This window comes from Olea europaea, chromosome 11 (assembly GCF_002742605.1).
Source record: "Olea europaea var. sylvestris chromosome 11, O_europaea_v1, whole genome shotgun sequence".
In the NCBI taxonomy this organism is placed as follows: Eukaryota; Viridiplantae; Streptophyta; class Magnoliopsida; order Lamiales; family Oleaceae; genus Olea; species Olea europaea.
In genome coordinates this window covers 7,050,706-7,073,136 of record NC_036247.1, presented here as the reverse complement: position 1 = coordinate 7,073,136, position 22,431 = coordinate 7,050,706, and the positions used below count along the sequence as shown (strand labels likewise).

Sequence of the window (22,431 nt, the reverse complement as noted above, 5' to 3'; positions counted from 1 at the left end):
TTTTCATTTTTTTTCAATGGAAACTAATTCTAAGAATTATTGGAAAAAAAATATTTCACTTTAATTGACAATTTTCTTATAAAATAAAGCCAAAAGAACACCAAAAGATAGATAATTTTCTTGAATTTTTTTATTTTTTATTTTTGTTTTTATTGGCAATGAAAACAAATTTCATTTCTAATACCAGTAAAATTTATCCATTTAATTGACAATTTTCATGTGAAACAAAGTCCAACGAACACCAAAAAACACTTTTATTTTAACATTTTCCACTTAGAAAATTATACCAATTAAACACAATAATTTACAATTTCCCGAAAAATAATTTCTAAACAATTCAATTCCCTGAAATTGATTTTCAATTCAATTTAATTCTATCTTTGCAATCAAACGGACCCTAAGTATTTGTTTGAAAAAGATTATTTGAAATGAAAATTGATTTAATTGAAAATTTGTGATTTAAAAGTAGGGAAAATTTATTGCTGCACATTGATAATTATTTTTTCTTGAGAGAATGCATTGTTGAAAATAAGTTTAATGAAAAATGACTTCCAAATAAGCTATACCAAACAAACGCTAAACCTTAGCTTGAATTTGTACCAATACATTTCCAAGTTAATTGCCTGTAGTAGAATAACGAAAACCACAAAACATAATTTAAATAAATATACATAAAATTCATGAAAAATTAATTGAAAAAAAAAACACTTCAATTTAATGACAGACATCCCTTCATATCTGGTCTTGTCCTGTTGAGTTTTCCCATGTTTAAAATTAACAAAATTTAAAACAGTCTGCAGTTTTTTCCGAGGTCCGACAACTTTCTCAGTGCAGTTAGGGAAGGCAATAAATTGCCAGAATTGAGTGCAGAGTGCAGAAGAGCCATAAAAACTACCATTCTTCCAACTACCACCGAGTTCTTAACAATGCCATTGCATTTAACAAAAACACCTGTGCTGTTGAGAAGGACAAAATCATAATAACAACAATTATTCATTCAAAAGCACGAGCCAGGTTAAAATTGCATTCAAGTAAAACATAGTATTGAAAAGTTATCTGAAAGCAAACGTCTCGAGGCTCGTCAACTATCAATGAATGCCTAAAAGTTCAATCGAACCTCGAGAGCCTTGCAACACGGTGGTTAATGGATGCACTCATTTGTCGTCCTTTTTCTGGGATTTATATTACTGGCCTCAATTTTCTTGGCTATTCTTTTTAATACCATTTAATGTTTCACCGGTTTATTTTCTTCATTATAAGCGGTTAAGCGGAGTATGATGATGAAGAATAAGAAGAAACTGATAGTGACAACAAGGATGATGATAAGGGAAGTAGCTATGAGAGACTCTTCTAGTTGGGTAGTTTCAACTGCTGCTAGTAGATTATAATTTTTGTTATTAAAAACTTAAAAATTTCTACTTTATTAACCCATATTCTGTTAGTTAGCAAGTTAAAAATATAATTTTGTTTTATTATTGATATTAAGATGATGTATTATGACCATATTTTTGTATTCTTTTTTACTTTTTTATCTGTTCGTCTTCATGCATCCTTCATCCCAGTAAATAATCATCCCTAACTAATCACCTTAACACAAAAAGTTGCAGAAATATGGATATTGACACTCGTATTTTGGTGACTAAGGAAACTTGGGTGCACTAAATCTCCCTCAATCCATTTTTCTCAATCCCCAAATAATATGAGGAATTAATAAAGCCAAAATTTTATGGTCATTCATTTATACGATAAATGTTAGGAGGGTGAATTTCACAGTACATCTGTTAAGTTTTCAGCTATCACAAGGAAAATAAAAATCTGTGGGAGTATATAACAGTGTGTATCTGTCCAACTTTTCGACTATCACAGGGAAAATAAAATATGCAGGTCATATATGATATATATGAAATCTTATACGTGAAAATGAAATCAGAGGATAACTCTTACAAGAGTTTCTATCTTATATAGCACGAGGATCAGCAATATTATAACTAACTTGCAACGCGAGATACAAGGGTAGAGGGAAAAGAAAAAAAAATAAAAAAGATTCATGGACATTTTGCCAGTAATCAATTTAAGCCATGGAAATAAATTTCCATACTTTAATCAGTTTCATCAACTTATTCATGTATTCAATTATGGTCTCTCAAGTCTAATTGTAAACGAAATCAGCCCCGTGCAGAGCCACACAGCAGAACATGTACAACCTTAACCCCTCCTCCCCACTAACCATGAAAAGACGGTATCAAACAGGAAACCTTCAATCCAGTCAATTCATCAGACAATACGTAAAAGCTTGTAGGCAATAGCATAATTCAGGTTGTTTCATCAGAAAATACCTCAAAGCTTGGAGGCAGTAGCGGTGGTTTTGCTCAAGGCAATTGCAACTTTAGAACCAGAAGGCCGGCCCAAATGTTTACAGATAAATTCTCCAGCCAACATGAGCTTTCTGAGATCCACATTTGTCTTCACGCCAAGTCCATTTAGCATGTAAACAACATCCTCAGTCGCAACATTTCCAGAAGCACCTTTGGCATATGGGCAACCCCCTAAGCCCGACACAGAAGAATCGATTGTCCTGATACCCATCTGCAAAGAACGCCAAACTACATAACTAGCATACACCTTTAGTGATGGCATGTCCATAGTACTAATTCCAGACAATTCTTCATAAAATAAATTCTTTTACAGCAATGTTCTCATTTTTAAGCAAGGAACGCAGGCTGCAAAGCAATTTTACCATGGACTGGCATATTATTCCGAATAGATTGTAACTGAGTTGGTATCTTAAAAATTTTAGTAAGAGTAGGTAAGAACTTTTAATATAATTATTTTTGTTGAGAAAAATTGATCATAAGTTACTTATTTTGACACTATAGTAAGTATAACAATCAATCGTGTTAGGAGAAAATTACTTAAAAGTAGCATTTGCTTTTCTCTTTCTTTTTTTAAAGCTCAGCCAAACATGCTTGGTACATTGATGAGAGGGAGCTGAACAGACATTACTCTGCCACATTGATATGTCCTGCATTTTTTATAAGAGTGCAAAATATCATAATTTTCCCCTCTTAATTGTTGCATTTGTGTGATTACTTTATGCTCTCATTATCGTAATGTTTTGATTTAGGTTGCAAATTGATGAAAAAGGCGGAACTCGGAAGAAATGAGTGAAAAATGACCAAAGTGAAAGTTCAAGAACCAAGTTGCAAAAAATTCATAGATGAGACGGGCGATGGAATGATGATTTGAGAATGCTAGGGGTCAACTGGATACAATTAGAAGTCAAAAGAAGTTAAATATGACCATAATATTTTCACAAATCAAATTCCAACCGCATAAGGATTTCCCAGATTTTCAGCTGGAGATTGAGATCAACTTTTGACCTAGTAAACCTTCGAATTTGGAAATAGCTACTTCTAGCAAAATTGTAGCCCTTTGTGTCAGCTTTCCAACGCACTTTGAATTACCTTAATCGGACATTGGGAGAGAAAGTTATGGTCAAAATACTGAAAGTAATTGCACATAATATTTTGGCCGAAAATTTAGTTTCCTTATTCGGTTCAACGTCTTTTGATAACAACTTGGCACACGGTTTTAAGCTCTAGACTGGGCAGAACACGCCTCTCTTCACCTCCATAACAATTTTCTCTCATCTTGGACTAAAGAATTCGATGGAGAACTAAATTCATAGGTGAAGCGACGAAGGAACTCATTAGATTTAGCGACTTTAGATCATTTATTCATGCAAATTGGTATTTTTATTGTCAAAAAATTCTAGATCTAGACTTTCTCTCATGAATTTACTTTGGAATTGAATTAACTTTTACTAGATTCTTCATAAATTCAATCATGTTTTTTCTATTGTGGAATTGAACTAATTGTTGAATTTCAATTTCAATCAACTTTATTGGTTGATTATTTACTGCCTTGTACGTTGTGTATATTGTCGATTCTTAATTTTAGTCCAATAAATGTGTGGGAATGGTTTACAAAAGTCTAAATCCTAGGATTACAATTGAAATTTGATTGATCTTCATTGTTAAATCTTCCGATTAGAGAATTGGGATGAAAACCTCTAATTGAGCAAAAAGCCATGAATTATTGATATTGATGATCTAATTCAATTGAAGGAATTCAGACGCATCACTAATCTCGCATATTGATGATTAAATCTCATTCCAATTGACAAATTATTTTCACATAATTCACGAAATCCTAATTTGATAAATCCTTTAAACAATTCATCCATCTTCCTATAGAATCCACACCCCAAAGTTGTGCTACAACTACTGTGTTATTCTTTGAGACACGTTTGATACCACTACCTTCACATCTACCTTTTCAAAAGACACAATTTTTCAAGAGCGTAAGGCATCATTAACAATATCATGTTCCTCTTAAAAGCTTCTTTACCTTCTTCCACTCTTCCATGTTAACTTTTTATGCTTAACTGGTTGTTATTAACAATTTGTTAACTCATTATCCATTTCCTAACATGCCACTACTAATAAGGTTTACCGAACTTAACCATGTAAGATCCTGGCAATTTAATTGTTATTGTCTTATTATTCCAACTCCTTCTTTGACCATTCCACATCAATGTCAACGTCTGCAACTCTTAACTTTCTCCCCCCTCCCCCTCCCACCTCCCTTTATTTTTTCTGCGAGCCCAAGTATATTCTGAGTTCGTAGACTCAGCTATGATATTACACTTTCACTTTATGCAGAAACATGATTCTTCATATTGAGGGACATCAGACCATAAAAGACCAATGTAAAATTTTTAGAGGGAAAAAGAAGCATGTCAATAGAAAAAGGTTACATTTGTATACAAAAAGGCAGCTTAAAAGGAAGATAAATTACTTGGAGTGATATAAGAATATTTGAAAGAGCTTGTCCATAAGTATCGTGAAAATGAACGGCTAGCTTCTCTATGGGGACAACTTCAAGAACAGCTTCCAGCATTGGAATGACAGTCCCTGGCAAAAGTGTCAGGGCATCAGAAAGTTGAAAGAAGATTGAAAAGTTTCCAAAGCAAGAAGATAAAGCAGAAAAGGACAAAGATAAATCTACTTGGGCACGATCGATATCTAAGGGTCCATTTGACAGATTCTTTCTTTCTTTTTCTTTTTTTGATACGTACCGTTTGACAGATTCTCAGTGCCAACATTGGGACAAAAACAGTCTATGAAGTCATTATGCTCATACGCTAAATAAAATCACAATTACTGTGCGTCAAAAGAATATAAATGTTGAAAAGACAGCAAGTGTGCTAAGTCACACGTTTGAATAGTGGGCTTAAGATCATGATACGGAAGTGCACATAAGAGGTCACCTTTGATCTCAATTAATAATTGGGTAAATCATGGACAAATAGATAATTTTAAAAATAATCACAAAAATCTAGGATATAATGCTAAAAATTTGGTATCAAATCGCAAAAATACTCTAAAGAGATCAATTAACCCTTAAAATAGGAGCATCATCTCAAAGAAACAAGAAGAAACCATTCCCAAATATTTGATATAACAATTAAGATATCGAAGTACAGCAATTTATTGCAAACTAGAGCCCATATAAAGGCTAGTACGGCAAAGACCAAAAAAAAAATAATAATAATAACGATTTATGTCAAAACTATATGAGTTGTCATTCTCTAAAAGGTTGACAACCACTTCAGAAAACTGTCATCAAATTGAAAGGATACTTTGTTTTCAGTGAATGTTTATATATGGTTCATGGTGAGAGGAGACTGGAAATTTTGTCTGAGATGGAGCTGATTCTCTTGGTGATATGGTCCGTGTTAGGCCAAAGTCGGCCGCATAGTATACTTCGGGATCAAAGTTGCAACCTCCTCGCAAGAATCCTATTTTGACTCAATTTTTTTATTTTTAGCAAGTTTATTATTTTAGGACTCTTAAATCAGGTTTTTTTTCTATATTTCTAGACTTTAGTATAAATAGGAAATTTATTTCATTATTGTATTCGAAGAATTTGATATTTTGAGATTTAATTCGAGAGGCTTTTCCGCTTCCAATATTTGTTCTTGTGTAGAACAATTGAACTTATCAAGATTTCGCGATCTTGTGACGTTCAAAACTCGGGTAAGATTCAGTTAATTGTGTAATCAAAAGGTCCTTCGTGTCTTTGTTACCTTGAGGTTGTTTGATTCATTAATTGGTTGGGTTAAATCCAAATCCAAATTAAATTTATAAGTTTTGTGATCAAAATGTCAATAATTTAATATACTATTGGTTGTTTGGTCCGCAGATTTGTGAATTGAGTCATAAACTTTGATTTTTGGCTTTCTTGGGGTTTGTGTCATTCTTTTGTGAGTTTGAAAGTATTCGTTGCTACCAGGTTTACATCAGGTGGTGTCAAAGCTTAGGTACCAGAATCAAAGTTATATCCCTTTGTTTTTTTGTTCTTATTTTGGAGTCTTTGTTTGAGTTTTTCTTCGTTGTTCTTCGTGTTTCCCAATAAGTTTTAGTCCTAGATCTAAAGTTTTTAGTAGTCTAATTGTTTTTTTTTTTTTTAAATCTACCGTTACTGTTCATCTGTGCCGTACAGTCCGTACCGTACTGTTTATCAATAAAAAAAAAAAAATTTTTTGAGTCCCTCCAAAAATTCTATTTAATACATTAGTCATTTTTCTTCCTCATCTTGAATCAGCACAATTCAATTGGAATTCCACAAGAATCATTCAAGTTGAGTTCAAAAATTGTTCTTTGGACATTGATTGGAAGATTGAGTAGTAAAAGGCTGAATGAGTTTAATTGAGGGTAAAAACCAAATATTGAGTGAATCACAAGTGAAATTTTGGTGACGCAGAAAATTTGTGAGTATGTCAGAACGGGAAGATCCGGAAGGATCCACTTCAAGCAGGATGGAAAATCAAAATAACATGGCAGACGATATGATGCAGCGGTTTGAGCGCATAATAATTAGTGTGGAGAATAGGTTGGGACGAGCTAGACGCTACGGTTACAAACTTTAGCTGGGGTCAACGGGCAGACACACCACATGCTAGGAGGCTGACTCGACGAGAGCCAAGGATGGATATGCAAAATGAATATGGGTATGATAGTGAATGGGATGATGATGAATTTGAAGAAGTAGAGATGGGACGGATGAGGAATAGAGATGGTAGGTTTGAACGAAGGGATAGAAACTATGGGGGAGACGATGGTGATGGGGGTATGGGTAGTATTAAAATGTCAATTCCGACATTTCGGGGTAGGAGTGACCCAGAGGCATTTCTTGAGTGGGAGAAAAAGGTGGAGTTGATATTTGAGTGCCACTACTACTCGGAGGAGAAGAAAGTGAAGCTTGCAGTCTTGGAGTTCACTGATTACGCTATCACTTGGTGGGATCAGGTGGTCACTTCACGGCAAAGGAATAGAGAGAGGCCGATAACTACTTGGGATGAGTTGACAGCGGTCATGAGAAAACGGTTTGTGCCTGACCACTATTATAGGGAGTTTCATCAAAGGTTGCAGGGGTTGTACCAAGGGTCGAGGAGTGTGGAGGATTACCATAAAGAGATTGAAAATTCTAATGATTCGGGCTAATGTGGAAGAGGACCGGAAAGCCAACATGGCACGATTCCTGAATGGGTTGAACAGGGACATCGCCAATGTTGAATTGCAGCATTACGAGGAACTAGAGGATATGTTGCATGTAGCAATAAAGGTTGAGAGACAGTTGAAGAGAAAAGGGGGAGCTAGGAATCAACAGGGGCCTAATTCATCTTGGAGGTCTAGGTGAGATGAAGAGAAGGTTGATGGGACTGTTGTCAACAATAAAATTGAAACACCTAGGGAAAAGGATAACAACGCTAGCAATGTTGCACCAAAGGCGAAACCACAGCAACCTAGGAATCGGAACATCAAGTGCTTCAAGTGCTTGGGGACAGGACACATTGCTTCTCAGTATCCAAACAAAAGAGCCATGATTTTGAAAACAATGGAGAAGTGGTAAGTGACACAGTGATAAAGATGGAATGCCCAAGTTAGAAGATGTTAGTGATGATGACGAGGTGGCGTATCCGGTTGAAGGGGACACATTGGTGGTGATGCGTGCACTCAATTCGCAAATCAAGGTGGATGAAGAGGAGCAAAATCGGGAGAATATTTTCCACACACGATGCCATGGGGAAAATAAGATATGTAATTTAATAATTGACAGAGGTTATTGCACAAATTTAGCTAGTACCACATTAATCGAGAAGTTAGGTTTAAGAACAATTAAACACCCAAAACCATATAGATTACAGTGGTTGGATGATCATAGAGAGGTTAAGGTGAACAAGAGGGTGTTATTGAATTTGTCAATTGGGAGGTATAAGGATGAAGTTTTATGTGATGTTGTGCCTATGGATGCGGGGCATCTATTATTGGGTAGGCCTTAGCAATACAATAGGAAAGTGAAGCATGATGGATTTAGAAATAGGTACGGCTTTGACATGGATGGGAAAACAATTATATTTGTCCCTTTGACACCACAACAAGTGTATGATAATCAGTTGAGGTTGAAAGGAGATGAGGGGAAAATGAAAGAAAAATGAAACGGGAGCTTATATGCAAAGAAGAGTGAGCTTGGTGGTGAAAGAGAGTTGGTGAAAGCTAACATGTCCCTCTCCAATTTGAAATATTCCTTGTTGCAGGAACATAAAAATTTATTGCATGAGAAAGCACCATTTAAGTATTTCATTGATGTACAACAAATGGAGCAACTTTGGAGCATTGAAGAGGAATCAATCAACCATTGCAACGCAAGGTACAAGAAGCTCAATGAAGGGTTCACATCAGGTGGAAGGTGCAAAGTATTTGAACCAGATGAAGATTCGAGGTTGAATTTTTTCAAAGAGAGGGGATGATATGATCCGAGTTAGGCCAAAGTCGGCCATATAGTATACTTCGGGACCAAAGTTGCAATTTCCTCACGAGAATCCTATTTTGACTCAATTTCTTATTTTTAGCAAGTTTATTATTTTAGGACTCTTAAATCAGTTTTTTTTTTTTTTTTCTAGACTTTAGTATAAATAGGAAATTTATTTCATTATTATATTCAAAAACTTTGATATTTTGAGAATTAATTCGAGAGGCTTTTTCGCTTCCAATATTTGTTCTTATGTGGAACAATCGAACTTATCAAGATTTCGTGATCTTGTGGCGTTCAAGACTCAGGTAAGATTCAGTTAATTGTATAATCAAAAGGTCTTTCGTGTCTTTGTTACCTTGGGATTGTTTGATTCATTAATTGGTTGGGTTAAATCCAAATCTAGATTAAATTTATAAGTTTCGTGATCAAAAGTTCAATAGTTTAATATACTATTGGTTGTTTGGTCCGCAAATTTGTGAATTGAGTCATAAACTTTGATTTTTGGCTTTCTAGGGGTTTGTGTCATTCTTCTATGGGTTCGTTAGTGTTCGTTGCTAACGGGTTCACATCACTTGGCCTTGGTACTAACTAAAAAGAAAAATCAAGAAAATATCATATCTACCAATAGATATATTGGTTTGCTTATTGAGGCCATATAACTCATTACTATTAAAAGAGCTTAGGCTGATACCAAGAAGCCAATAACTTTATATAAAAGCACGATCTCTTTCTGCAACACATCAGATAAAGCTACACTAAATATATTCCTCCAGTCATTAATATGTATCAAAATGTAAATTTGTTTTTCATTTTGCTTTTCCTTTTATAAGCATAAGAAGAAACTGGACTGAGGTCATTTTGGTCAGTAAGATGTTGCTCAGGAAGCAGTTAAAAAGGCAATTCCAGCATTACCAGGAGTACCAACCCCAATCGTGTCACCAAGGGAAATTTCAGTGCAACCCATATTAAGAAGTTCTTGCGCGACATACACTACTTGCGATGGAGGTACTGCTCCTTCCACTGGACAACCCACAACACATGATATGTATCTGGCAAAAATTATACAGCAATTCCTATGAAAAGTTAGACAATGAATTGTTTTTGTCCCTAGAAATTTTTAAAATTCAGCCATAAACTAAATGAAGATTGGTAAACAAATAACAGTAGAAAACATGATATGTAAATGATGTTTCCAAATGATATGATCTTTTGATCCCAAACTAACAAGGAGATAAGGGTAATTTTAACTATCCCAAAATCATTACAAGACTTGCATAACATGCATTGATAAGAGGCATTCCAGGAGAAATCAAAGAAAGCAACTCATCAACCAGAGAAAAGTAAACTAGGATCAGACATTCTTTTATGTCTATCCAAGTAGGTCACCAAGTCATTTTCATATGGTTTAGCCAGAGCAAAGGAAAGGAGCCAAAGATGGATCTGAGACCAAATTTATCTACAAATTTATTCTCATGGTCTTTGTATATAATCCAGGTGTCAAGATTGGCATCTCATGGTTCTTTTTCAGGCAATTTACTATATGTCGGCAATGAGGGCTTAAAGGGTCACCAAGTACATAATCAAATAAACTGTAAACTAACAACATTCAAACAACTTATGGCATCAAATAAGATACAATCAGCATGGATCGGTGGATTGCTAAACATTTAGGCAAAATAATCTTCAGTTACAATGGACTGAGATTTGGGACCACCGTTCCCACTTTTTTTTGTCTGACTCCCAGATTTTGAGACGATTAAGAAATAAGAATATCAGTAATAACATGAACAAAACGGGATCAAGAACTTTTCTTTTTATTTCTTGATGATTGAATATCACTATTTACATCCTTTTATAATAAATAATGGAGCCAAAAGAGGAAAAAACAGTCTCATAATATTAGAGAATAATTTCAGCCTATAAAACTATCAATTTCACTATTAATGGAAAGATTTTGATATCTTTCCATTATACACGATTTCCTACGCTCTCCCTCAAGTTGGATCGTAGATATATATCCAACTTGCTGATGAAACCGTTAAAATCTCGTTGAGACAACCCTTTAGTGAGGATATCTGCCCTTTGTTCCCTTGTAGGGACATACACCATACAAATGACTACTTCTTCAACCTTTTCTTTGATGAAGTGCTTATCAATTTCCACGTGCTTTGTTCTATCATGCTGAACTGGATTGAGTGAAATACTAATGGCTAATTTATTATCACAATAGAGTTTTATTGGTAACTTCATTCCAACCTTTAATTCTTTCAAAAGTTTTTTTAACCATAGTCCTTCACATATCCTTGTGCAGCTGCTTTGAATTTTGCTTCGGCATTGCTTCATGCCACTACATTCTTTTTTTACTTTTCCAAGTTACCAAATTTCCCCATACAAAGGCATAGTAAACTGACATTGATCTCCTGTCTTCTATTAATCCGACCCAATCAGCATTTGTAAATATTTCTACTTCCCTTTTTTCACACTTCTTGAAGAATAATCCCGTTCCAGTGAAGCCTTTTAGATACCTGAGAATTTCATATGCTGCTTCTAGGTGAGCTTCCTTCGGTGAGTGCATGTGTTGACTTACAACACTGACCGCAAAAGCAATGTCTGGTCTAGTGTGTGATAGGTAAATCAATTTACCAACCAGTTGTTGGTATCTATCCTTTTCAACTGGTCTCCCTGTTTCATCTGTCATCTTTCCACATTCTATAGGTGTGTTGCTCGGCCTGCAACCAAGCATGCCAGTTTCAGTCAGCAGGTCAAGGATGTATTTTCGTTGTGATACACTGATACCTCTTTTTGATCTTGCTACTTCCATACCCAAGAAGTACCACATCTGTCCTAGGTCTTTTATTTCAAATTTGATAGCCAGGCTTTTCTTTAATCTATCCATCTCAGTTATATTGTTGCCAACGAGGATTATATCATCCACATACACAAATAGAATTGTTATTTTCCCTTCTTCATATTGTCGGAAGAACATGGTATGATCTGACTGCCTTTGCTGATAACCTTAATTCTTCAACACTTTTGCAAATCTATCAAACCAAGCTCTTGGTGATTATTTAAGCCCAAATAATGATTTCTTGAGTTTGCATACCCAATCTTCTCCAACCTCATTGCTGAATCCTGAAGATATTGTCATGAAAACTTCCTCTTCTAATTTTCCATTTAAGAAAGCATTCTTAATATCCAGTTGCTGAAGAGACCAATCCAAATTAGCTCCTAGAAATAAGAGAACCCGAACATTGTTTAGTTTTGCCACTGGTGCAAATGTTTCCATGTAGTCAATACCATATGTCTGTATGTATCCTTCGGCTACCAGTCGAGCTTTATAGTATTCTATCGTCCCATCAACTTTATACTTCACATTGAAGACCCATTTACAGCCAACTGGTTTCTTACCCTTTAGAAACTTCACCATATCCCAAGTTTCATTTTTTTCTAAGGCGCGCATTTCTTTCATTATTGCTTCTCTCCATTTGGGGACTTCCAAGGCCTCCTGAATATCCCTTAGGATTTCTGTATTGTCAAGATTAGCAATGAAAGTCCGAAATTGTGTAGATAAAGTTTTATAAGACACAAATTTAGAGATTGGGTGAAGAGTACATGATCGAGTTTGTTTTCTAAGAGCAATAGGTAAATCGTCATTTGGAGATCCAAATTTATCAGGTAGGTTTTCATTAGGCCCCATCACCGGTTCCGACTCTTTTAGTACTTCAGGTGCTAGGTTTCCTTTGTAATTTGGATTTGGCCTCATTGAGTAAACTAGCATCTCCTTGTCATTCTGTTTGTCTACATCTCTCCCTGTATTCAAGTTCCGTTCTGTTGATGGCATATTTGACTTGACCTAAATTGGTTTAAGAGAGGAGAGATCAAACTTTAAAAACTCTTCAAAAGGCCGCTCTTCACTCAAATTCTCCCCTGAAGAGAGGGTTTTTTGAAATAGGGATTTTTTCAAAGAAAGTGACATCTAGACTAACAAAGACTCTGCGTGTTGATGGATCATAGCATTTATATCCCTTTTAAGTGGGTGAGTATCCGATGAATACACATTTAAGTGCATAGGGTTCTAGTTTATTTCGATGATCAGAGTGAATATAAGTAAAGGCCATGCATCTAAACACTTTCAAAGGTAGGTTAGAGCAAAGGCGAAAGGTAGGAAAGTGTGTTTGGAACTTCTGAAGTGGTGAGTCGAAGGATAGGGTACGATTGCGCATTCTATTGATCAGATAGGTTGCCGTTAGAATGGCATCGCCCCAGAACAGTTTTGGCATATTTGTAGTGAATAGTAAGGCACCGGCAACTTTGAGAATGTGTTTATTTTTTCGTTCTACAATTCCATTTTGTTGAGAAGTATTGACACAAGAAGTTTGATGGTGTAATATCCCAAAATTTCATAGATTATAATTTAATTTATGTGTGCTATATTTTAATATTTTGGAAGTTTAGGGACTAAAATATATATAAAGTAAATTTCAATATTATTGGATGTTAAAATGTAGATGTTGACTGAGTGAAAATAAGCATATCAATATTGTACTCGTTGGATAGATCATAATTAATCATGCATGTTAGGCTCGAGAAAAAGTTAATTTGGATTAACGAAGTCCAAATTATCGAGGTCGAAAGATATAGCTTTACAATTATATTTTTATTTATTATTTAATGAATTTAATTTCTCTCAAGTCACGTGAAATGGATGAAGATTCTTGGGTAGGTTAGGATTGAATATTTTTTTATCCAAATAAAGATATAAAATAATAATAATACATATATACAAGAAGAGAGAGAGAGAGAGAGAGAAGGAGGAGAATTTTAAATTGAAATCTAAATTTGTTTGAGATGTTGCCACGTGGATAAAAAAATATATTGATTGTTGGGAGATATGGTTGACAAGAATTATTCTATTTGATAAATCTTTTTTTTCCAATTCTTATCTATATCCATATTTTACATCTACACGTTTCCCAACTACACACCCATTTTGTTAGACTAGATCATGGAGTGATATATTTATACTTGTCTATCAAAAGCAGTCATACGAATAAGTACACGGTTGTAGAGAGAGAAGTGTTGGAACCAGGTAAATTACATACTTCATACTTTATGCAATGTAAAAGGATTCTTGCTTTGTACCCTAGAAATTTATAGATACTTATACATATGGTATTGGAATTTAAAATAGGAGCAAGAAGAATTTGGAGCGTGATATCTTTGGTTTTGTCTTCCAAAAAAATTAAAACAATCTAATAAGGTAGAATATGAGGTGCAGTATTTTTATGTCCCGTTTAATTTTTATTTTTTTTTTACATGTTGATGAATTTTTGTACTCATGAAAGTTAAAGTTATGATATGAAATGCTATGACATGAATGATATGGTCATTCCGGTACAATGAAATAATATGATATGATTGAGCTCTTACCGGATTTAAAGATATGAGACAGTATAATATCCTGACACGTGTTTAAAATTATTATTAAGGATCGCACCATTAAAATTTTATATGCTACTGAGTATTTCCATGTACTCACCTTTCCTTACACCTCACAGGTTAGATCGGGTCGTGGTGGAGCGTAGTGGTTCGATTGAGTGGTTGTGCCTCGTCTTGCTGGACAAAAATCTAGAATTTTAGCACGTAATTTTATTTATTTGCCATAGACATTTGTTTTAATGTTAAATTATCGTTTATGTTTATTTGCTACATGGATAATTTTAAATTGTGCTATTATTTAAAAGTTTGAATTGAATTATTTGATTTTCCTTTAGTGGTATCTTATATTAATGAAAACAAATTTTATTTAGAATTAATTATATAGGATAAAACGAAATATGTTCATGTATTCACTGTCTAAAAGTAATTGGTTATACTTTACTGCCTTGTTCGTGTGAATGAGTAATAATATTAAATTGGTGAAGTTGATGCCATATTTCTACTCACTGCAAAGAAATAAATAAAATATGCCTTATTATTATTTTAAATTGAGTAAGAAATAAAATATGGTTAGTTAATATTTTGTGCATACTATTTCTAATTTATCTACAGAGATTTTCATAACATTTAAGTAGTTGATTATTCTAAAAGAAAATATTCCAATAGTATGAAATTTACAAATTTAGTTGTTAGAAATCCTACCTTATTCAACTTCTAAGGATGTGCCAGTTAGAAATTTAAATTTATAAGTCATAAGTGGTTTAAAATAACATTGACATTTCTATAAATAATTTTTGGGTAGAGATTCGAATTTAAAATTTTTGGGTCGTTACAGGTGGACCATCCTATGTTTATGTAAATAGTCCCGTAATGTAGTATTGAAATATTCTGTATCATTATCTTTGCAGAGTATTTGGATTTGTGTTTGAATCATTGAATGAAAATTGATAAACTCGGAGTGGACTTCAAATTTTTCTTTTAGTAGGTAGACCCAATATATTCGAGTCTGATCATCTATAAATGTGATAAACCATCTTGTGTGTGTTCGATTAGGGGTTCGAGATAGTCCCCATAAGTCACTGTGGATCATAGTGAAGGGCTTAGATGGTTTGTGTATAGAGGTTGGATAAGACGTGGGGTGATGTTTTGCAAGTTCGCAATGTTCACAATAAAAATCAATTGAAATTTTATTCAAGAAAATTGAAAGGATGACACGTTTCAAATATTGAAAATTCAGGTGGCCCAATCTATAATGCCATAACAGAATTTCATTATCCCTAGAAAGAGATGCAGACTCACAGGTTGAAATTTGATATTGTTTACTCACATCAGCCTCCTCAAAGTAGTACAGACCCTCCCACTCTTTAGCACTACTAATTGTCTTCCCCGATGAAAGGTCCTGAAAAATGTAGTGAGATGGGAGGAATTTAGCGGAACAATTAGTCTCTAGTTAGCTTGCTAATTGACGATAGATTACAAGATAAATTTGGAACATGTAAGACAGATTCGAATGTTATAGAGTTAGAGAGTTTTATAATCCCTTTTCTTGCAACAAATGAGAGGGAGCCATCTGCGATTTTGACTTTAACATTACCAGCACAAGTTGAATATGAAGAAAAGAGATGATATGCATCAGTCATATGATCGGATGCTCCTAAGTCGATGATCCAGGGGGTTAAAGATTTTGACATGGTACTTAAGTCTCTCAAGAAATTACCTTTATGAGCTTAGGAGTTTGAATGACCATTAGAAAGTGACTGACCAGAAGTTTGAAGGTTGGAAAAAAATCGATAGAGCTGTTCCAATTGTTCGGGATTGAATGCATCAATTTGAGCAGGACTGGTGTTAGCCTCGGCTTGATATTCCCAAATCCTAGTGCCTTGTATTGACTTCCAATCAATTTGTCTTTTAATTGACATACCCATAACTTCAGGCCCAATTTTTTCAAGCCCAATATAGATCCAATAACAATTAAACGTTAAGCCCAGCAACACGATATACTCACAGTCACAGAATAGTGCGATGAAACTCCAGAACACAGACGCCAGAAGAAGAAAAAACTTCGACCAACCTTGCAGAAGCGATTGTACAACCAAAACACGCACAGAGTCTAAGAACCCCCAGAAACGAAGAACACACAGAGTTGAAAATTGAGAGGGCGACCATCGGAGAGCAAAATGATCCACCCGAAAACACCAACTAAGAGATATCCCAGTGTGGACTGTGAACAATCAATCGATCGTCGACAACACGAGGCAACCAACGTGATGCCTACGATGAAGAACCAAGAACTGGCTGCCACAAGGAAACCATAGCCTACACCTGAGGTTAGGACACCGATACCATGAACAAAACGAGACCAAGAACTTTTCTTTTTATTTCTTGATGATTGAATATCACTATTTACATCCTTTTATAATACATAATGAAGCCAAAAAAGGAAAAAAACAGTCTCATAATATTAGAGAATAATTTCAGCCTATAAAACAATCAATTTCACTATTATACACAATTTCCTACATAACAATTGTGACAACCAGTGGTTATTCCATGATCTCAACATAAAAAGTGTCCATAGACGATGCCTTGAAAATTGACATCAACACCAACTTGCATTGTCATGTTAAATTGCTGGATTTATGTTTTTGTCAAAAACTAGCTTTAAGATTTAAAAGGCCTTGTGTTGAATAAGGCCAGTTTCAATGAAATAAACCTTAGATTCTAGATCATAACTCTTGAGTTGTGAACTGACATAATTGACGTCATAGAATAGAGCTAACTCTACAAACTAAATAATAATTTAAAAGGGCAAAGAAACTTGCAAGAAATTATGAGACATACCCACGAACAGGAATTGAGAGATTACTTGCCGCTAGGGCAACATCGCGGTAACGAGCAAGGCTATCTTTAATGCTGCAATTGATGTTTGACTGGGAAAAGGACTCAGAAGCTGCAGCAAAGATGGCCACTTCCTTTGCTCCAGCAGAAACAGCGGCCTCAAACCCCTGGAATAAAGTCAAAAGGATATGAAATCCCTCAACAAGTTGCAATACCATACTCCAAATGTTGTCATCTAAAAGAGAAAGCAGCTTACTTTAAGATTTGGTGTCAAAACAGGACATCGAGAACCCACAATACCTTGAATTGCAGAGACTACGTCCTTTGCATCAGCTAACTGCAAATTGATATTTAAAGAATTAAAGTATCTGGAAATAAATCTTACTTGAAAACAAATTGAGAGTTGCATAACTGAAAGTAAAATCACTCAATGAGAGCATCAAGTTTGTTATCCACATTGAATGAAAGCAAGGAAACTTTGAGAGAATTACAACTATAGCAACAAGCAGAATATACGGAGAAAGAAAAATATGGATTGCAAAGGCTATATTTGGTTGATTTCCACAGAGAAACACGATGAATCATCTTCAGTATATTTTCTCTTGAAAACAATATTATGTGAAGCCATATTTTTATTCTAGTAGTTCATATTGACTAAAACTGCAATCTCAACTTTAACTCTGTCCACCCCATCGCTATTGCTATATTTTGTTATCTTATGCCCCTAATAAAATCTTCATTCAAGTAATTTTTCAGCTTCCTTTATCACCCAATAAAATTGGTTCTGCAATATAGTACATCATCATTTGTCTTTCAAAATCCAGGGTATTCTTGCAAATGACTATTGCACAGAGTATGCACGCAATAAATCCATGCTTGCTTAAAAAGTTTCAGTAAACAGTTTTATTGGGGTGGAGCTGGCATTTTTCCCAACTCCTTTATGGTCTTATAACTACTATGTTCTTTTTCATATTATCTTTTCAACATCATACGATCTCTTCTGTTTCATTTTTCCCACTCCCCACCCACAACCCAGTATCTAACTACAGGCAATACCATCCACCAATTTGCCACTCGCCTATAAACACACTCACGGGCTGCTGCTACCTTTGGCAATACAATTTTACATGCTTGACTAGATATAAAAGCCTGAATTATGAAACTTCTATTATGGAGCACCCATTAATTGTCATATTGCATGATGTTGAAGAAATAATTTTAATTAGAATGAATGATGACTTGGTGCTCATCTTTTTATAAGAATAAAGAAATTCCCACAGCAATAATGATCAGAAGGATAGAAAAATGATATAAAAACGAACGCATAAAGCTAGAAAGTTGAGGAAAACTGGAGGCAAGATATCGCATCGCTCAAGAAAGTTTGTACTTATCTAAATACACACAGAGAAATCTAGTCAGACAAAGGTCAAACTGTGGGGAGAAATAAATATCAACTGGAAGTCCTTCAAGCGATAAAAACACAAAATCAAAATCAGACACAGCTATATATGTTAATCATATGTGTTGAACAGTGATAACATATTTACCTGTGGTACCCATTTTGGTGAGACAAAACTAGTAGCTTCAACAACAGGCAACCCCGAAGAAACTAGCATCTTTATTAGTTCAACCTTCACCGCTGTCGGCACAATCTCCTTCTCATTTTGCAGCCCATCCCTTGGACTGACTTCCACAATCGTCACAGATTCAGGAATAGATCCCAATAACTGCAAGATCAGATTAAAACCTATGGCACCCCCATCAAAGAAAGAAAAAGAAATATAGAATGCTGTTCAAAATTAAAGAATCTAAATTCTGAGCTGAAATAAAGCAAGAAACATTTTAAATTTGAGGATATAGCTGTCCCATAACCAAAGTTTCATAAGTGATATAACCTTAAGAGATTTTGTTTGGATAGCAGGAAAGTTACGAAAGTGTTCCTTGTAAAGAGAGAAGGAAAGAGAACAATTTTCGTACAAGTTTAGATGAATGGAGTCTTGAAGGAAAACACAATGGCTATGTCAGAATAATGGGTTGCTGAAATTTTCCATCAAAATCATTTCCCTTTTTTTTCTGTGACATAGAATCCTTTGCTTTTTGCAGTACAGAATATGCATGGCTGTTGTTCATATTATATCTGAGGTAATAGAAAAGCATAATACAACATCAAGGCAGGTCAACATTGCAAAATACCTTATGGTTAATATTTCTTTCAGGACTGAGACTGTGTTGTGAGCTATAACGATGATGAGGCATGTAAAAAGCACCATTTATGTTTCCCACGTTTTCCGGTGCTGGGTAAAAGGAAAAATTCCGCAAGTCATGCTTTGTTTGGCTTTGTGATAAAAATGCTCCTCTTTTGTTGTCCATGATACAAAGAAAACACTTGTAAGTCCTTGCTAGAGGGAGGGAGGAAGAAAGATCGTCAGTTAAGAATATGGTTGGTAAAAATTATGAACAAAGATGAACGTGTACTTCTCATCCCAAGATACAAAAAAAGCTAAACTAATTTTGCACAGCATTCTATTTTTCACACAACAATTCAAGCATCACACACACATTTTAATTCAAATAAACTAAAATACAATCACGGATAATTTCAAGATTTTCCACAAGGATTGCCAGAAAAGAAAAATGTCTAATTATAACAAGAAAACTTAGGTGAAATTTAGCCAAAAAGGTTATTTGAATTCAATAGATCACCATTTGAACAACTGCAAGTTATATGACTGTTACACCAATAAAATCTTGTGATGGGCTATTTCTACGTTCATATATTGTTACTGTAAACAATCTGCATCAAGCTAATACAAACATATATTTCTCGAGTTCAATTATCGTAAATAATTAAGAAAACTTCAGTTCAAGGTATAAACATACTTCAATGCTTTCTAAACAGATATCTCTCATGTTAAAATAGCTATCACAGGCTAAAACTTCTATAAACTAATTATGAGCTATCCAATTGCCGAATGAGCACAGGTCTTTTCCCATTGTAAAGTATAATGATTGGTGCATTTCTCACAAGTTAACCATTGCTTGATCACCGGCTATTTTGAGTCGTACAAAAAATTCTTAGCCATTATTATGATAACAAGACCAACAGGAGTAGTGTGCCAAAAAAATGATAAGGGAAGTCAATGTAAAACCTCATGAGTTTCAAACGATATAATGTATTAAAAGCTAGAAACTAGTTATTTGTACTTGTATGCTTACTTCTTATTGTTCGAGAAACATGCGTAGCTCCCTTTGCTCAATATTTCAGGCTCCATTTTACCAAAGAAAAGCAAGGGAAAGAATTCTTTTGACCCCAGGGGCCTCCACCTCGAAACCTTATTTACAGCCTTTTGTATTAGCATTGAATTAGCTCTGCTATGATTTCAAAACACTATTTAACGAACCATTCCACTTCTTCGTTCTCAAGAAGACCTGTAATTTTCCTGCAGACAGCAAAGTTTAACACATTCAGTTACGTTATCCAGCATAAATGTACGGACAGAAATTAAATTATAGTAGAAATAAATCTTCTTACGTAAATCGGAAAATCCTTTTGTAAATTTTTATTTTTCTTATTAACATAATAATATGGAAACAAGCAAAAATAGTCTATATATATTATAATGCATTTTCCCATAAAAAAATTCAAGGAAACAACGAAAAGACAGAGAGAAAAAAAATAACATATTATAAGTATAAAGAAACAGAACTCTTTTTTCGAAAAGAAAACAAGAGTGATCAAAATAAATGCAGCAAAAATAATATGCATTTAAGTAAAAACAATAATACCAAAGTGAAGGCCCAAAAAAAAAAAAATCTATAAAACAAACTATGAACCAAGGGGACAAGCTGGAAAGCTTGCTTGGAAAAGTCAGTATAATCGTCTGACTGAACTTCCAATTATGATAAGTACAGAACACAGAACAGACAGAAATTGAATTTACAACAGGTTACATACTTATTTAAAAATAAAAAAAGGGAGCTTTTAGCACAGCCAAACACGCTCAAGAAATTGAAGAAACTGGAGGTTATTTCGGTGTGGAAGAATGTTGAATTAACAAAATTAACAATTTCTCGACCTCGGCTTCATCCTCATCCTAAAGAAATATATCCTACAAATAGCAAATACTTCAATAAATTCCAAAAACCCACTTAAGAAACGATATGATTCTCAAAATTACAATAAAAAAAATCCCTTAAGAAAATCAACTTGCAACAGATAAACATACCTGAACAGAGCGGAACAATTTATTGGAAATGAGAAGTTAGCAGAATCAAGGAGACGAGAGATTGGACTGTTGAGAGATATCAGTTTATAGGATATCAGCCCACATCAAACCAAAACAATTCTATAAAATGAGAGGCAGCGGCACCATGTGACGTGATTTTATGGACCGGGTTAAAAGGTGATCAAGAAGGCCCATGGTCTAGATTGGCGATTTCCCATTGCAATTTGGAATTGAAGGGGGCCGCGAACCATTTATGAATCTTTTGAATGGGTCTTGGGCTGACCCAGTCATATCCTTACTAGGTTAGTGTGGCTCTCAATAGGTTTTATTTTCATAGGAAAAATCACATTACAGGTGTTATGTTTATCCCAATTCAAAAATCAAGTGAATAGTTTGAAAATTCAAAAATCGGGTATGTATTTAATAATTAAAAATATTTATTTAAATAAAGATAATAAAGTCACAATTACATTATTAATGATCACAGATTCATAATTATAGGTCACAGATTTATTTATTGGTCACATATAAAAAATTTTGCAGGTCACATATTATTTTGAGATCACAGATCATTCAAATTATAGGTCACATTTTATCTATGGATCACATAGGTCACAGTTTAATGGTCACAAATTATTTTTTAGTCACAGACACCTAATATTTAATCACAAATCAACCAAATAGTTGGTTACACATGCCTAATTGTTGGTCACAGACTCCCCACCACCATCACCATCGTCTACCACCTCCACCACCGTCGACCGCCACAACCACTGTTGACACCTCCACCTGCACTACCACATAAAAACCTCGGCCAGATCCACTAGCAGCTAAATCATCACGTACATCCCCGCTGCATCCCTGCATCTTGCTCCAACAACCAACCACCACCTCCACCTCCAATCAACCAACACATCACCGTCGCATGCTAAAATCCACCACACAACCACAGCCACCTTCGCACCAACAAAATCATCAAATTCGCCACTGCAACCAACATCGCCACCTCAAAATCACAGCCAACATCCCCGCCAATATCACTGCCACC

General features: G+C 34.7%; 1 protein-coding gene across 4 annotated transcripts; it reads right to left on the bottom strand.

Annotated features, from left to right (window-relative positions):
- Positions 1 to 653: 653 nt before the first annotated feature.
- On the bottom strand, positions 654 to 21,667 carry LOC111403183 (hydroxymethylglutaryl-CoA lyase, mitochondrial-like). 4 transcript variants are annotated; one of them, XM_023031587.1, is made up of 11 exons: positions 21,384 to 21,651; positions 21,113 to 21,266; positions 20,374 to 20,597; positions 19,351 to 19,513; positions 18,705 to 18,884; positions 17,414 to 17,494; positions 17,161 to 17,324; positions 9,793 to 9,929; positions 4,861 to 4,976; positions 2,337 to 2,586; positions 654 to 956 (listed from the first exon to the last, which is right to left on the bottom strand). In XM_023031587.1, exons 3-10 carry the CDS (start codon positions 20,514 to 20,516, stop codon positions 2,338 to 2,340), a joined length of 1,233 nt encoding a protein of 410 aa, XP_022887355.1. In that variant the 5' UTR covers positions 20,517 to 20,597; positions 21,113 to 21,266; positions 21,384 to 21,651; the 3' UTR covers positions 654 to 956; position 2,337. The 4 variants fall into 4 exon arrangements, with proteins under 4 accessions (XP_022887355.1, XP_022887356.1, XP_022887357.1 ...); XM_023031588.1 differs by lacking the exon at positions 21,113 to 21,266 and having other exon boundaries at positions 654 to 951; positions 21,384 to 21,667; XM_023031589.1 differs by lacking the exon at positions 21,113 to 21,266 and having other exon boundaries at positions 19,351 to 19,556; positions 21,384 to 21,652.
- Positions 21,668 to 22,431: the final 764 nt, after the last annotated feature.

What these genes read in the sequence shown, in the direction of transcription:
- LOC111403183 (XM_023031588.1), bottom strand. Translation starts at nt 20,516, where the DNA reads ATGCTAATACAAAAGGCTGTAAATAAGGTTTCGAGGTGGAGGCCCCTG. An exon ending in TTTTGACACCAAATCTTAAA is followed by an intron (nt 17,325 to 17,413) that starts GTAAGCTGCTTT and finishes ACTTTATTCCAG; the next exon opens with GGGTTTGAGGCCGCTGTTTC. An exon ending in CTCTCAATTCCTGTTCGTGG is followed by an intron (nt 9,930 to 17,160) that starts GTATGTCTCATA and finishes AATTTTTGCCAG; the next exon opens with ATACATATCATGTGTTGTGG.